The 16,478-nt window shown below is 32.1% G+C and overlaps 2 protein-coding genes across 5 annotated transcripts; one reads left to right on the top strand and one right to left on the bottom strand.

The window, feature by feature from the left end:
- Positions 1-1,618: 1,618 nt before the first annotated feature.
- Positions 1,619-6,663, top strand: LOC100795396 (monoacylglycerol lipase). The gene is made up of 7 exons (XM_003530033.5): positions 1,619-2,769; positions 3,368-3,406; positions 3,674-3,744; positions 5,117-5,181; positions 5,376-5,465; positions 5,750-5,842; positions 6,073-6,663. Exons 1-7 carry the CDS (start codon positions 2,393-2,395, stop codon positions 6,472-6,474), a joined length of 1,137 nt encoding a protein of 378 aa, XP_003530081.1. The 5' UTR covers positions 1,619-2,392; the 3' UTR covers positions 6,475-6,663.
- Positions 6,664-7,763: 1,100 nt separating this feature from the next.
- LOC100777314 (UV-B-induced protein At3g17800, chloroplastic) lies at positions 7,764-10,968 on the bottom strand. 4 transcript variants are annotated; one of them, XM_006583412.4, is made up of 4 exons: positions 10,837-10,968; positions 10,641-10,754; positions 9,609-9,907; positions 7,764-8,820 (listed from the first exon to the last, which is right to left on the bottom strand). In XM_006583412.4, the coding sequence occupies exons 2-4, from the start codon at positions 10,746-10,748 to the stop codon at positions 8,001-8,003; spliced, it is 1,227 nt and encodes a 408-aa protein (XP_006583475.1). In that variant the 5' UTR covers positions 10,749-10,754; positions 10,837-10,968; the 3' UTR covers positions 7,764-8,000. The 4 variants fall into 4 exon arrangements, with proteins under 4 accessions (XP_006583475.1, XP_006583474.1, XP_003528983.1 ...); XM_006583411.3 differs by having other exon boundaries at positions 10,641-10,751; positions 10,833-10,959; XM_003528935.4 differs by having other exon boundaries at positions 10,641-10,751; positions 10,837-10,959.
- Positions 10,969-16,478: the final 5,510 nt, after the last annotated feature.

Here is a 16,478-nt window from a genome sequence, read left to right as displayed (position 1 = left end):
TCAGGTTATTGTATAATTCACATCTCACAACACAAGTAATGTCACATCAAGTGTTAGCCACACACTTATTCACAACTAAAACTTGTTCACAATTTCACATCTCATAATGTCACAATCCACCATCACATGTTTACATGTATATCACAGATTAACACATATTCAACTTTGCACTTATACTCAATCTCAATAATAATATTATAATCTCAAAGCAACATGTTATTCCACAATTCATCACAATTTTAATTTATAGACACTTCTCATGAATTATACAATACTCACGACCTCACACTCGTGTTTTAAACACATTCAACATATTGTGCTACAATTTAACATTGGTTCCTAAATATGAAACCTACACTTTCTCTTTAACACTGCGCATAAACATTTTCTCAATATCAACACTGATCAGGTTATTGTATAATTCACAACTCATGACATAATTATTGTCACATAAGTGTTAAACACATACTTATTCACAACCAAATATCATGCCCACAATTTAATATCTCATAATGTTATAATCAATCCTCTCATGTTTACATGTATCTCGCAAATTGATACATTTTACTTTGTACTACTTAATCAAAAGAGTTTTTATAACAATTAATTTAATATTACATCAAAAGAAATTACCACTAGGCATTAGTCTTACAATTACCACTAGGCATTAGTCTTACAATTTTCTTTAATTTATTATTTTAGTATTACAATAAATACATACACATAACATGTTGATCATCGTCGTAGAAAAAAATTAAAACAAAATAATAATTTGTATAAAATAAGTCATTGAATAATATTATTTAGAATATAATTCACGTTAATAAAAAGAACTTAATTTTTTAAAAGTTCACACTCAACATAAGAACACATCAATTTCATAGCAATTTGTCATTGAATAGTTTTGTATTTAGAAATTTGATGCCAATCTCTTACTCTAGTATTCGCGTTTTTAACATCCACAGATTGTGCACGTTAACAGCTAGTACGTATGTGTAGAAAATATTTACAATAGTGATATAGTGATATGTAATTATATCATAGGATTAAACAAAAGTATCGTTTGACTGAATTAAATTTTGGTTGATATTGAAAATTCATGTTAAAAGTATCTATATTTGATTTATTATTTTATAAAGTTATTTTAGGCAGTATACTTGTGTTTTTCATTTACACATGAAGTTACAAAATAAATGCATGTAGATAGTTTTTCAAGTAGAAATTAAAAAGGTGTTTGATATAGGGACTTTTTTTAAGGAGATATATAGATTTAATTTATAATTTACAATCAATTTTTTTTATATACTTAACCTACTAACAATGATAGTAATGGTGATAATGATGAATACAATGATGATGGGATGGTGATAATGGAGGTGATGATTAAAGAATATTTTTTTAAAAAAAAAGTAGAAGATTATTGGAAGAGAAGATAATTTTTTTTCTAAATTAAAAAAAGAAAAATAGTTTTCATGATTAAAACAAGGTGATAAAATAAGTATCATTTGGTCGTCATGTACATCCATGCACATTTTATCTAAACCCAGTATACATATAGGTATCATTTAATCTCAATAAGGGCTAATAAACTTATATACAAGGAGTGGTTAACGCTAAAAAGTTTTTTTGCAATACTAGGGCTGATAGTCCCAGTCTTTTTGTTTTTTTTTTTTTTGACCTCCACGTTTTGGCCTGAATTATGTGACACATATTTGTATATTTTCCCTTAATAAATTAAACTTAAAATAAATATCTGAAGTGTCAGATTTTTTGACTGCGTAAATACATGATGACTGCAACCAGCAATCCGTCACAAATAATCCATTGGATCCACACTTTATGGGCAGTTGGTTTGTACATCATGTCATTTTCTTGACTGCTTCAACTTCGTCTTACATTGAAATATTCTTTTCCTAGGACTTAGCTTTGTAACAAAACAAAAAAATATTCTGAAATTTCACATGTAGCCATTAAACTCTTGAACTTAGCACTTATGTACACAGCAGTTTGTCTGTAATAGAATTCACAATGTAAAAAACATTTGCACTTGTATATATTACTTATTTATGTTCATTTTCATTGCATTGTAATCCAATTCAACAAAAAGAAAAGAAGTAAATATATCATCGTCGTTATAACATATCATCATAATCATCCCGTTTTAGGTTCCTATATTTGGCAACACTTCCTCCAGCCTATTTTTATCATCTCATCTGCAATACTGCATTTTTCATAACAAACAAAAACTCCCCACCATTTCTCTTTTCTTATTCTTCTTCTTTCTTCTTCTTTCATTTTTTTCAACATTTTCCACGAGGGAAAAAGAAGAAAAAACATCGTGAGAAGATAGAGGAATCATTAGCAGCAGAAGGGTGTGTGGATTTGGAACAAAATGGCGAGAGAAGCATTCATTTTCAAGGAAAGCGCCTTGTTATCTCTCAGAGCGTTGAAGAGCTTGTTGATGTTGATATTTGCGGTTGCTATGCTGCTGCTGCTGCCATTCAGAGGGCGGAGGAGGGTGCCACCGGCCGAGAAACCCAGCGGCAAAGAGGAGTGCCACCGGAAAGGCGCGGTGGTGCGCATGCCGGCCAAGATGGTGCCAGGGAAAAGTGGTGCTGGTGCGGTGGCAGCAAGGAGGGAGTTGGCCATAAGGAGGGTGGTGGAGGATGATGATGATCAAAGATGTGTGAGAGAGTATTGGCTTTTGGGAACCAAAAGGGGTGATACCATTTTCACACAATGTTGGAAACCAGTTTCTGATAAGATCAGGTAGGTATAAACCGAGACAAATCCAGAAATTTTAATTGTGGGAACAAAACTCATATTATTTGTTGACTTTTTTTTACGACATTTCAGATTATGGAAACAATTTCTAATTATACGTATTTATTATATTAAGAAAAGTTATTGTAAATCCTTTGTATTGTCTTCGATTATTATGGATCAAAAAAAATTATATTAAGAAAAGTTGAAAAGCTTATGGAGGCAGCTATTCCCACAAAGTCCAACATGATTCTGTTTGGGGATGTAATATGGATAATTTAATTATATAGTATCATAATCTTTTTTAATCTAAATGATAGTTTCTTAATTATAATAAGAGCATACCTTTTAATGATATATCTGTGGTATCTTTAGATGCTTCATGTTGATTTAGTATCTTGTGCCTTGCTAAAGTTTTATTTCCTGAAAACAAGAATTCAAGTATAGCATAACACTCACAATTTCTACTCCATTTTCGTTTTTTTCTGTTTTTAAGGACAGCTTACCCATTTATTCCTTTAGTTTATATTTTTCTCCTTAATACTACTTTGCTTTCTTTCTGGTAGAATTTGAACAGCTAAAATAGGTTACCTACTTTGTGCAGGGGACTCGTTCTTCTTATGCATGGACTGAATGAACACAGGTTAGTAATTTATGTAAGGATAATGTTCTTCTCACACCCCTTTATGGAGTGAGTTGGGTGGAAGGAGAGAGATAGATAGGAAAGAAAGAAAAGAATGTGAGATACGTAATGGATGATATGTGAGAGAAAAGGAATAAATAGAAAGTGAGAGGTTGTAAAAGGAGGGCAAGTGGGTGTGAATAAATCAAACACATTTCTAGATCTGAAGTCTTTTATATTTTATATTACTTTTGTTTTCCTGAAGCCATCCCCATTATTCTCTAACAGTGGCAGGTATAGTGATTTTGCAAAGCAGCTGAATGCTAATGGCTACAAAGTTTATGGGATGGATTGGATTGGTAAGTAAGAAGCCAATTCTAATTTATGAGCATACATGAATTGTGGAGGAATCGGTAGTAGCTTTTCAACTTCATTCATGAACTTGGTAATAGTAATAGATCCTTAGTTTGGTTAATTGGTTTCCTTTTTGGGGTGTATATGAGCTATTTTCATGTTTATGTACTACTAGCATGAGAAAGATGGAATAAATTTTAACATACTTTATATTTGCTTCATCTCACATCTTATTATTTTATATTATTTGCTATAAAGGATGATTCACTGACTAGATTTCTGCAGTTTCTACAAAATAATTTGCAGTTGTTGTCAGTTAAATAAGGACAGAGTAGTGGTAGTGAAACTCCAAAGAAAATTTTCTTCTAACAAATTTATGTCATCCTTTATATTTAGGATTATTCCATTGGATTACAGAAAACAGTAATAATTTTTTTCCTTTTATTTAATAGTTTAGTTGTCACCGTTCTTCAACATGCATCTATATTTGGATGTTGCAGGGATAAGTTATTTGGAATTATGGATGCTTATATGTGAGATAAAGTAACATGTGAAGCTCCTGTTTATAAGTAAGCTTATTATCTGTGTGTATTGCGTCTGACTTGTTTAAGAATAGAATAGCTCACAGATTAAGTCTTAAGTCTGAAAATAGATTGATTTTAATTTAACAATTGAACATTACTATAAATAAATCACAGAAGTCTTCTATGGATAAGTGTTCTTTTCTCTTTATGCACACTACAGTAGGTACCTCCGAGAGCAGGAAACTGGGATATGCCATTGATTGTGCATCTCATCTTATCCTGCCAACTGCATTTTTTTTTTTTATCTTTTAGGAATTAGATTAAGTTCTGACTTTCAATTAAGACAAATTACTAGCTTAATTTTTTTTAATAAGCCAAATTTTATTAAAAAGAGGATTAGAGCACAAGGTGTACCCTACTAAGAAATCAGTGTTCAGAAACAAACACATAAAATCCTACTGCTACCCAAAACAGCATTCCAATAACAGCACGTCTCCCCTCCCCCCCAACCCATTTGATGGTACCAAACCTGTCAAAAGGATCTAAAATTACATAAATATAAAAAACAGAAACTTTGTTACCTGCTTAAATTTTACTTGTTCAGTTTTTCACTGAGTTAAGGTCCCTATTCTTCAATAGTTAAAGCATATTTAGGTTCCAAATACAGCAACATATTACAATGATGATGATGATTTCAGGAACATTGGATGTCTGCTCCTGCCTATCAATCTATTCTGAAAACTTCAATTCGTTATTTTCTAGTCTAGTATATTGTATTTTATTATTCCTGTCTCCTCCATTTTTAGTATTAGGTCAAACCTGATTTTTGTCTGCCGTCTTTGCTCTTCTGTAGGCCATGGTGGAAGTGATGGGTTGCATGCATATGTTCATTCTCTTGATGATGCTGTCTCTGATATGGTATGTAATAGAACCTACAAGAACTTTGTAGGATAGTGTATAAATAAAAGGGTCTATGGTGTATGAATTGAGTCAGCATTTTGTGTTAGCAGTTAAGTAGGAAAGAGATGTAGTGGGTGAAAACTGGGAAGTAGTTATGTTTCTAGGGTTCATTACATATTTTCTAATATACACTATTTTATTTTGATAAACAGAAAGTATTTCTTGAGAAGATTCTAAATGAAAACCATGGGCTTCCATGTTTCTGCTATGGACACTCAACAGGTGCTGCCATTATTCTTAAGGTATGGATTGTATGAAGAGTTTAATTTATATGCAGTGATAGAATGAAGGGTTTTCAAACTGTCAACCAATCATAAATATTAAATCATGTTAGGAATGATTTTAAACACGACAATTTATGATTGGTTAACACTTAGCAATGTAAAAACCCTTTACACTATCGGTATGTATACTATTTACTCTTGTATAAAATATGACTCTTGAAACTTACATTTGGGGAAAAAAATTGTCCAGGACCAAATGACTACAAAATTGATTCAGCTTTTCCCTTCTATATATATTGTAGGCACTGCTTGATCCAAAGGTTGAAGCTAGTATAGTTGGTGCTACATTCACATCACCAGCAGTTGGAGTGGAGCCTTCTCATCCAATTTTGGTGGTGAGAATACCCTGCTGGATGCATCCAACTTATCTGATTATAATACATACATTTATTCTGCATCTTCATTTACACCAGAATATATAAAACAATGCATACTTGCATATACATCAGTGAACATATAGTTTCATATACATCAGTGAACAATGCACACTTGCATATACATCAGTGAACATATAAAACACTATTTTTTAGAACCACTTTTCATCTCTATATTTTCTTCATGGCAGGCACTTGCGCCTATACTTTCATTTTTGCTGCCAACATATCAATGTAATTCTGCATACAAGAAGGGGTTGCCAGTTTCTCGAGATCCAGAGGCTCTAACTGCTAAATATTCAGATCCATTAGTATGTACAGGATCTCTAAGAGTACGTACCGGCTATGAGATTCTTCGAATTACAAGCTACTTGCAACAAAATCTCAGAAAACTGAGAGTTCCATTTCAAGTTCTCCATGGCACTGCTGATTCTATTACTGATCCTGATGCTTCTCAAAAATTGTATGAACAAGCATCCTCAACAGACAAAACTATCAAACTGTATGAAGGCTTTGCACATGACCTCCTCTTTGAACCTGAACGAGAGGATATCATTCAGGATATAATTCAATGGTTGAATAGTCGAATATGAATTAAGTTAGAGCAGTAAGGGAAAATATCATGGAATTTTCAACCCAAGGTATTGAAAGATAAATAGTTCAGTGATCAATTTCATCGGTTGTGAGAGGAAAAACAAACTTGAAGCCCTACAAAATCTGAGGGATACTTTTTTGTATTGGAATCCTGAAAATCATTCAATGGTTTGGCAATTTTTTTATTATTCTCAATTGTTAGTTTATAATTTGCAAATAAAAGAAAATCCAGAAACCTGAATCTTACAAACGGAAGCTCAAAAGGCAACATTTGTTTTAAAGAAAAAAGCATGCTTCTTAATCTTTATGCCAAGTTGCCAAAATTAAAAACCGACTTGGTTGAGTACATTTGCCTCATGGTAAGAGTTATAGTGATTTTCTATCTTCTCAAATTGGGGATTTGGTAAGGGTATAATTACAGCAATATAGATCCAACATTCGTTACATACATCAATGAATTGTTTCTGACAAAGATTACAACAATTCTTTATCTTTTCAAATGTTTCAATCAGAATTCTTGCATGGCTTCCAGTTCCACGAAGGACAAACTAGGTCCGCAGATTTCCATCTGCTTGATTTTCTTCTGACTAAAGGCTTCGATAGAACAGTGAAATTTTTAATCTATGAATGCTGAAGCAGAGTTAACGTGGTATTTTTAACAAAAACTTTGCCACATTTAGTGATCTAATAGGAGTAACGTGGTATTTTTATTTTACTGTAGTAAAAAACTTTTTAGCTTGAATAAATACTAATTTAGTCATGTAATATGAACTTTTTTTAATTTTGGTTCATGTAAGTTTTTGGTTCATTTTAATCTTTTCCAATTTTAATCTTACATATTTACTATATAGCCTTGATCTTCAAAGAAATTTGCAAAGAGAATAACCATTACCACTCAGATTACATATAATATCGTGAATTCGTGATTAAGAAGACTGTCATTTCAGTCAATGTTATTTACACAATCTTCGGTTTTGAAAATTGAAAAGGAAGTGTGCGTGCTGCATTTTTTATTTTATTATCAAGAAAAAAAATAGAATGGCATTAAGAAAGGTGTAGTTACTATTTAATATTAATAGATAGTAAACTAGAGAAAAGATTTAAAAAAAAAAACAAGAAACAAAAAAATAACTACAGAAAAGAATAATATTAACATTCTCGCAACTTTTCACTGTCGTGGTCATGAAATGTGTATATCCATCCATTGGTCAAAAAATTGATAAAATATACATCTAACAAAGAAATCTTGTAGTCAGCCACTTTTCCTTTACATCAGCCATACTTATTATAAAGTGCTCCAACAACAGTCATTTGTAATTTGAATTTTGGTCTATATCTGTTTCACACTTAATACTCCAACAAAAATCACGATAACGAAGGACAAACAAATGTGCAAATATCTAATTTTAAGATATCCTCTCAATAGTGAAAACCAATTCTAATGTCACTGATCAAACAGGTGAAAAATATTTGTACTTTCAGTCCGTACAGACTTTGCCTTGGGGTGCATGGGAGTGAGCAGGGCTCAGTTCAGGACAAAATGGTACCTTGAGTCGACGTAGCTCTCAACATCCCAGAGAAAAGAACCAAAAGTAATAGCTTCTAAAACAAGTCTCTTCAAACCACCAAAGCTAATTTTGATGTTATCATCTGTGGAAGAATCAATTACCCCCTGCGGTGTTACAACAATTTCAGGTCTTCCAAACAATGCTTCGGTGTGCTTCTCAATGATGCTGAGAGCCTCTTTGGATCTTATTGTTGCATATCTCTGTAAAGTCTCGCTATCAAAGGACATCACATAGGTACGCAACCTGGACACTTTTGAACCATAGCCAAATCCCCCAGAGCTGATGCCACCACCAGGCAAAGTAGAAACTTCAGGATGGGACATAACATGAGAATGGCCCTCTCCGCCTCTGATTCTTGAATCATCTACAACAGTTTGTTGAATGCTATTCTCTTCTGTTGCATTAGGAAGAATCTTCATTGTCCTCTCCAGCTGGAACCTTTGCACAACTCGCTTGAGAAAGTACCCGTACATTATTGAAGCTGCATAAACCTGTCCTACCCTGATTTTGCTGATCTGAGCAACAGATGTTGAATCCCCTAAACGGTTGCCCAAAATGAGAGCCAAGTGGTTTTGGATCATCTCATAGGCTTCCGGTGAGTGAAGCTCCTCCAGTTTTCCATCTTCACTTGGCCATGAATCAACCTGACCAGAATGGTTTGGAGTTAAGGAGGGTATCAGAGAAATACTGGCATCCATGAACTTTTGCACCACCAATGCATACAATATCTCTTCTAGAGCTGTTTTCCTCTCTTTAGCCTTAACCTCAGCAATTCTCCTGGAAAATTTCAGAAGCAAGCACAGTTGTCAACGCCTCATTTCTTTTCTTTCTTTTTATTTCTTTCTATTTTAAGATATTTTCCTTTCTTTTTTAAGATAAAAGCACCCATCAGTTCTTTACAACTGCAAAAGCACTTTCTGATAGAAAACAGCAACCAAACAAAAAAAATATATTCCTGCATACTGATTTATTCTGATATAAAAAATTTATCCTAGATTCAAAGTAAACACAATTAAATCAACAAATACATAATGCAATATTGCAGTGATTCATGTAGCCAATCTCACCTAATAGGATTAAGGCTTTTGTTGTTGTTGTTGTTGTTGTAAGATATCTTTACTTCTTTAGTATATCTAATTAAAAAATATCTTTAGTTATTTTTCCAAATTACAAGTCTTCAATCTAGTTCTATGGAGTACAGATCTAAAAAGAATTATAATTAAAAGAGACTTGAATTTTTATTAAAAAAAAGGGAAAAAATGCACAACTGCTCCAAAGGAGAGACACAATCACACAAAGAGCAAAGATTCTTCTGTTAAACTCCAAACAAGCTAAACGAGTAAATTTCCTTGGAAATATTTGCTTATCTATAAAGTAAAATATAGCATTGATCAATTAAGGGACCCCAATCCAATGAATGAGAGGGGAATTAGAAATTTTTGTATATATATGAACTATCCATTGTTTAAATTTTACTAAAAAATAAGAAACTAGATTCACAGATTTATCAGAAATACATGGCGATAAAGTAGAGTATCAGATATCATCAAAAGAATAAAGCAAACCTGTACAAAACTAAGTCGGTGCCTGAAGCAGAAGGCTCTTTCTTTTGTTTATCACCATCAAGATCAGTTTGGAATTGCTCAAGCTGCTGCTCTACTGCAGCTGGCACAAGATGCGGGTGACTTATCAAAATCTGAGACAGAAACTGCCCAATTGGAGACTCCAGCTTAAGTGGAGCAATCTTGGAACTCGGTTCGGATGACTCTGGTGTAAATGATGCAGCTCTAACTACAAAACCCCTTCTAGTTCCAACACAGTGTCTCCCATGACCATGCTTGGAGATAGCTACAGAAGTGCTTAACTGCCAACCACCAAGGAGACTTAGAAAGCAAATAACTAGTCCCTAAAACCTCTTATATGCAACAAAAAGTAATAATAGTAATAATTCGACAAAAGCACATTGAACAGCATAACTCAGGCAAGCCAACAATAAAGCAAGAGAAGAGAGATCAACATCAAAAATACCCAACCAAGCAAGAATATCTCCAAAAATAATTTGTGCAAGATTTAAACTACGCACAAGCATGTTCTGTATAACCCCCTTGCAAAACTGAACCATAAAACCACAACACAACAAAACATGTTAAAAAAAAAAAAAAGAAGCAATTATTAAGGCCCCATTTGGATAAACTTCTTAACAAGCACTTACAAGAGAAGAAAACAAGAAGGAAAAATGAATTGAACTTTTGCACAAGCTAAAATTAGCTTACGCATAAGTTAAAATAAGCTTATGGAAGAACCTAAATTCATTTTATCTTCTTATTTTTTGCCTCTCCTGTAAGTGCTTATCGAGAAATTAATCCAAATAGGACCTAAATATCACGATCACAAGAAAAAAAGCACACTTTGTAGCGAAATTCAACTCGTGTATTCTCTTCCCCTATGGCAAGAATTCAAGCTAGCAGCATCAATAAAAGCAAAGCAACAAAAAACAAGCCTAAGCGGTAAGAAATGAATTGAAATGCAGTTTATTATCAAACTGGCTATGCAATTCTGGCGATTACAAATCAATAAATAAATAAATGATTGAATACCTTAGTGGAGAAGCGAAGATTGGAACGGAAGGCGAGTACGGAGGGTCTTCCGAGGAAAGCCGACGGTGGTGCGAGAACTGTTGCCGTTGCCGTCGCCGCCGCTTCCATTGGCTGCTGTGGGAAAGCGAATGGATGAAGAAAAGCATAATATATAAATAGGAATGGAGAAGATGAAGCATGGAGCGACCATACCTACCTCTGATGAAGACGCAGGAATGGAATCCAAGAGAGAGAAAATAACCCTAGAGAGATTAAACCAAAGGGATTGAATGTACCTTTGTTATTGTTATTGTTATGTTATTATTACTAGTAGAATCACAAGGTGTGCGTGTCTGTCTCTCCTTATTTTTAGTTTTAGAAGATAAAGTCTTTTTTTTTTTTTACATCAATAAATCCTTAATTCAGTTAATTACAATACTACTATTTGTTTAAAAGAAAAAAAAAATGTGAACCAATACATAGTATTAATTTATACTTAAAAATTAATTATCAAAATTTAAGGATTAAGAAAATATTTTTTAATTTGAGGAATTAAAAAAATCATATATTCTAAATTTAAAGACAAAAATAATAAATAAGTTAATATAAATAGTCAGGTTTTTAAAGTTTGAGAAGTAAAATATCAATTTAAAATTTAAAAGTATAAGGAATAAAATTAATTTTTGCTGAAAGTATGCATACCAAAATCATATTTTATCCTCTAGCTAAATTATGAACTTGGATTGCATGCCGTCATGCTTCACGCAGTCAAGATCTGGTAGCTATAAAGTTTTTTGTTCTTTTATTTTAATTTTTTTACACCTTTTTTTATTTTATTAATTGTATAGAAGTTGAGAAAAAATAAATTGAAGGTTAAGATTGATGATTGTGTGACTGCATAAATGTCCCAAAATTACTCGTAGAGGATACATTCGACGTCGGGATTTATCTTGCAAAATAAAATTATTTTTAACACATGTTTATTTCAGAAGAAAAAAAAAAGCTTAAATAGGTGATTTTTTTTGTCTTTTAAATATGCCTATAATCTAGATGATTAAGAGACAAACAAATGGAGATGGTTTAAAGTAAATTTGTTATTTATTTAGTAATTATAAGGTACTTTAAGTGATTAAAACTTATCATTTTAAAATGTTTTTAGAATGTAATTAGAGTACTTGATGAGATACATATTTCACGTTGATGGAAAGGATAGGCCTAGATATCATAATAAAAAGGATGATATCTTTACAAATGTATTAGGAGTTTGTAGTTCAGATTTGATGTTTATATGTGTTATCTAGGTGGGAAAGGTCAACAAATAATTCTCACGTATTATGAGATGTTTTGCATTGTCAAAATTCTGAACGGTAATATCATGAAAATGATATTTTATTTTATATATAAAAGAAAATTGTATGATTTTTTGTTTTTAAAACCATTGTAGAGAAAATGACATCTTACCTTTATGTTTATGCAATTATATATATGTGATTATTTTTATTGATCTAGAGAAATGGAGCTACGCAATGTAAAGAACAAGTCAATTGAAAAAAAAAAAAAAAGATAACAAGCAAGGACAAAGGAGAGGACACAAGAAGTTACTTCTCATGGAATTTGGATATGGAATGTGTATTAGCTGAAATTCTTAAAGACCAAAGGAATTTGGGTAACAAGTGATGAAAATTGAAAAGCAATGGCATACAACATTGCAACTCAAGTTTTTTCCAAGCGTTTTGGAGTTCAATTCAAAGGAGATAATGTTAAGAATGGCTTTAATCTTTGGAGACAATGGTATGAAAATTGCTAGTGATATTCTTAGTCAAAGTGGGTTTGATTGGGATAGCACAAAATACATGATTAATGTTGAAAATAAAAATGCATGGAATGAATATGTCAAGGAAATAATCTTTTTAATGTTAATTATTATTCAATTAAACTTATTTTGTATTATTATTATTCTTAACATGTGTTTCTTTTGTTTTTAAGTCACATGATGAAGCTAAACAATTCCATTCAAGGTCATTCCTAATTGGGATGACATTGTAGACTTATGTGCAAGGATAGAGCTACTGGAATTGGAGCAGAGAATGCATTAGATGCAGATGATCCCATGAGCAAGGAAACAAATGAAGAGGAAGGAGTTCATAGTGTGAGTATTGATTTAGAGGAGTCAAGTTATGCAACAAAGAAAAAGACTTGCACAAGTAGGAGTGGAGAGAAAGAAGGGATATTTGCCTCAACGAATGAAGTGGCATTGTCAGTGAAAGTTTTTACATAAATAACTATGCAGAAAGTGGATATTAAAAAGTGAATGGTGATGAAAGAAGTTGAAGAAATGTTAAAGGAAGTGCATAATGAATTAAAGAATGTGCCTTATTTAGAAAGTGAACTTCGACACAAAGTCATTGATTGGTTTACTCTAAATCCCAATAAGTTAGCAATTTTAATATCTCTTCCATTGGATGAGAATCAGAAATACATCATGGGTTTTATGTCTTTATGCCAAATTAGAGGTAATTCTAGAATATGCATTTGTAGAGCTTGTAACATCCCTTTTTTCGTAGACTAGATTAAAAATAATTTTAGAAAAAATAAAAAAGGTATTTTATTTATTCATTTGATATGGAATAAAATATAGTTTGTTTTTATAAAATAATAAAAATAAACAAATAGAGTAAATAATAGGTTGTGAATACCCTATGTATAAATAGCGATATGTTAGATTAGACGGTAGCTTTTACGACTGTTCATCCTCTCAATTCGTTTTTCCTCTCCTCCTCCCCAAAAACTCTTTCTTTTTCCCGCAGCCCACCAAATTTGTTTCATAAAAATGACAATCTTAGACTCATTCCCCGTTGGATCGTCGTGAAATTTAACAACAGGGTTCACCACTCAATGTCGAGCATTATCACCGTTGGGAATTTCTAAATTATGTTTGAGTTGAGAGAAATTCCTTTCGCATGGTAACCTTTTCTTTTCCCACAGAAACCCAAAAACAGTCCAATAAAACAACGATCCCGATTTCATTAACCGTTGGACTTTGTGAAATTTTGATATGTCGTTCGAAATTCAATTCCACACATCTTCACCGTTAGGATTTACAAGATAATATTCATGGAGGGAGATAAAGGAATAGCACGAAGACAATACAAATGAAGGCTTCAATCTCTTCTCCATCTCTCTGCCGTTTGGGAATTCTATCGGAGCAGTTGAAGAAAAAACTTGAGAAATCCCAGGGAATCGCTAGAGATGCCGCTATCGCTGTCAGAAGACACGTGAGCCCGCTTAGAGATAAGGGATGAGTTATTCACAATTGGGGATTAGTGAGAATATGCATAGGGATCCTTAGAGGGTCAAATTGAGATTTATTTTTGGGATGTTTTATTATATTGAAATTCTTCTTGTATGATTTTGTGAAATTATGTGAGGGATTTTTACTCCCTGTGGATTGAGAAATATTCTTGTATAATTTGTTTGTGCTTTGAATAATACTAGTGTAATAAATAGTTATATTAGATTTATGAAATTATGATTGAAATTGTATATAAGTGATAAATTGAATATATAATGAATTGTAGAATAACATATTACTTTGATATTATAATATTGTTATGGAGATTGAATATAAGTGCAAAGTTGAATGTGTTAAATTGTGAGATACACGTAAATATAAGATGATTGATTATGACATTAATTGTGTTGTGAGTTATGAATTATACAACAACCCGACTAGTGTTTATATTGAGAAAAATGTTTATGCGCAGTGTTAAAGAAAAAGTGTAGGTTCCTAGTTAGGAACCAGTGTTAAATTGTAGCGCAATATGTTGTATAGTTTAAAACACGAGTGTGAGGTTGTGAGTATTGTATAATTCATGAGCAATGTCTATGAATGAAATATGTGATGAATTGTGGAATGACATGTTTTTTTGAGATCACAATATTGTTATTGAGATTGAGTAAAAGTGTAAAGTAGAACATGTGTTGAATTGTGAGATATGTGAAAACATGTGATGATGGATTGTGACATTATGAGATGTGAAATTGTGAATGAGTTTTGGTTGTGAATAAGTGTGTGATTAACTCTTGATGTGACATTATTTGTGTTGTAAGCTGTGAATTGTACAATAACCCGACCAGTGTTATCTTGAGAAAAGTATTAATGCGCGGTGTTAAAGAAAAAATGTAGGTTTCCTATTTAGGAACTAGTGTTAAATTGTAGTGCAATATGTTATATGTGTTTAAAACACGAGTGTGAGGTCATGGATATTGTATAATTCACGAGCAATGTTTGTGTGCTAAAATGATTTTAGGGTTGGACCTGAATCAGGAGGGAGAGGCCCTGACGGACTCTTCGGAGTGTAGGCCTTGGGGGTCACCCGGTTTAAGTGCTCCTTTAAGCCTATCTTGATCTCATATGTTTGGAGCATTCTCGCAAAACACTATGACCCTGACTGGTCTCCCTATGATTTTACTTAGTGAGAGTGATCTGACATACCTATTGTGTGGTGTGTCTTGTTATGTACTTTTAAGCTCCCCAGGGTGGTTTTTCATTGACATGGTACCACATTGCATATAGGCTTGAGTCTTAACATAACTGTCTCATGCGCTTGCTAATTGTTTATTATGACATTGATGTGTTATTATGTCTTGATCAGAGTGTGTGATTCTTGTGTAATGTGATTGATGATTGAAAAGTGTGATTGATGGTTGAAAAGTGAACTTTAAATGACAAAGTGGCGGAATTACGTGAGTTACGTGTAAGTAAGTTTTATTTGGTTTATATGATATGTATATCTAGTTGTCTTACTTCTCTATTAGTTAGGAATGTGATAACTCACTTCCTGTGTGTTATTTGTGTTTGGATCCTGTGATGATCTTGAACTTTGTGTTCGGGGGAGCAGATAACTAGGTAAATTGCTTTAAGGAACCTTTGTGCTGAAGGATGTCGAGACACAACGCTCTGATAGGATGTGACATTGGGGTATGGGGTTTTATATTAATTGTATGAAATCTTAGATGACCTTGTTTGAGTCAATATGACTTTATTATTTATTTGGACAAGTTTGAATATGATGCAGAAGAAAGTGAATGTGAGTCTTTTATCCCTTTGAAAGACTTGTATTTAAAAATGTTTTTTAAAAAATACTTTTAATTAATATTTAAATTTTTATTCCTTTGTTAGTATATATGTGAATGGTAGAGGGTGTCACAGAGCTTAACTACCTAGTCAACATCTATACATAACAGTGCATAGATATTAGACAAGTTGTTTGACTATAATTGCTATGACTTTCTTTTTAACCAGTTATATCTTTGAATAGCTACAAAGTAGTCGAGGGTCAACTAATGACAACAACTTTAGTTTAACTTTCTTTCAAACTAGTTTTTAATTTTTTTTATCATGAACTTATAATTACATGGAAGTTTACTGAGAATGAATATTGGAAATGAGCTGATCTCATATTCATATATCTGAGCATTTTTTCTTTTTGTGATTTTTAAGATGAAACTAATGATGGAAAAATGATACAAGTTGTGTGATTTATTTTTCAATTTTTATTTCTTGTTGGAAAGTATATATTTTTTTTATGTTGTAGTTCTAAGTTTTTATTTTTAACATATAATTGGAGAAGTAATTACTTTCTTTAAAAAATAAAATTTATAAGTGAAAAATTACTTATTTTAGTAAGAATTTAATTTTTTTATTCAATTACAAAATTTTAGAAAGATATTTATCATTTTATCAAAATAAAAAATTTTAAAAATGAAAAAATTTAATTATTCTATCTGAACACAAGATTTTAAAAATAAAAGAATTTAATTTTCTTATCCAAACAACAAAATTTTGAAATAAAAAAA

Source organism: Glycine max, chromosome 7 (genome assembly GCF_000004515.6).
Source record: "Glycine max cultivar Williams 82 chromosome 7, Glycine_max_v4.0, whole genome shotgun sequence".
NCBI classification, from domain to species: domain Eukaryota; kingdom Viridiplantae; phylum Streptophyta; class Magnoliopsida; order Fabales; family Fabaceae; genus Glycine; species Glycine max.
Note: the sequence above shows the minus strand (reverse complement) of the source record. Positions and strands in the feature narration are given on the sequence as shown.

Coding starts and splice junctions, on each gene's coding strand:
- LOC100795396 (XM_003530033.5), top strand. CDS start 2,393: ATGGCGAGAGAAGCATTCATTTTCAAGGAAAGCGCCTTGTTATCTCTC. Junction 3,407..3,673: donor CATGGACTGAATGAACACAG/GTTAGTAATTTA, acceptor ATTCTCTAACAG/TGGCAGGTATAGTGATTTTG. Junction 5,843..6,072: donor CTTCTCATCCAATTTTGGTG/GTGAGAATACCC, acceptor TCTTCATGGCAG/GCACTTGCGCCTATACTTTC.
- LOC100777314 (XM_006583412.4), bottom strand. CDS start 10,748: ATGGAAGCGGCGGCGACGGCAACGGCAACAGTTCTCGCACCACCGTCG. Junction 9,908..10,640: donor ATCTTCGCTTCTCCACTAAG/GTATTCAATCAT, acceptor GGTGGTTGGCAG/TTAAGCACTTCTGTAGCTAT. Junction 8,821..9,608: donor ACCGACTTAGTTTTGTACAG/GTTTGCTTTATT, acceptor GAAATTTTCCAG/GAGAATTGCTGAGGTTAAGG.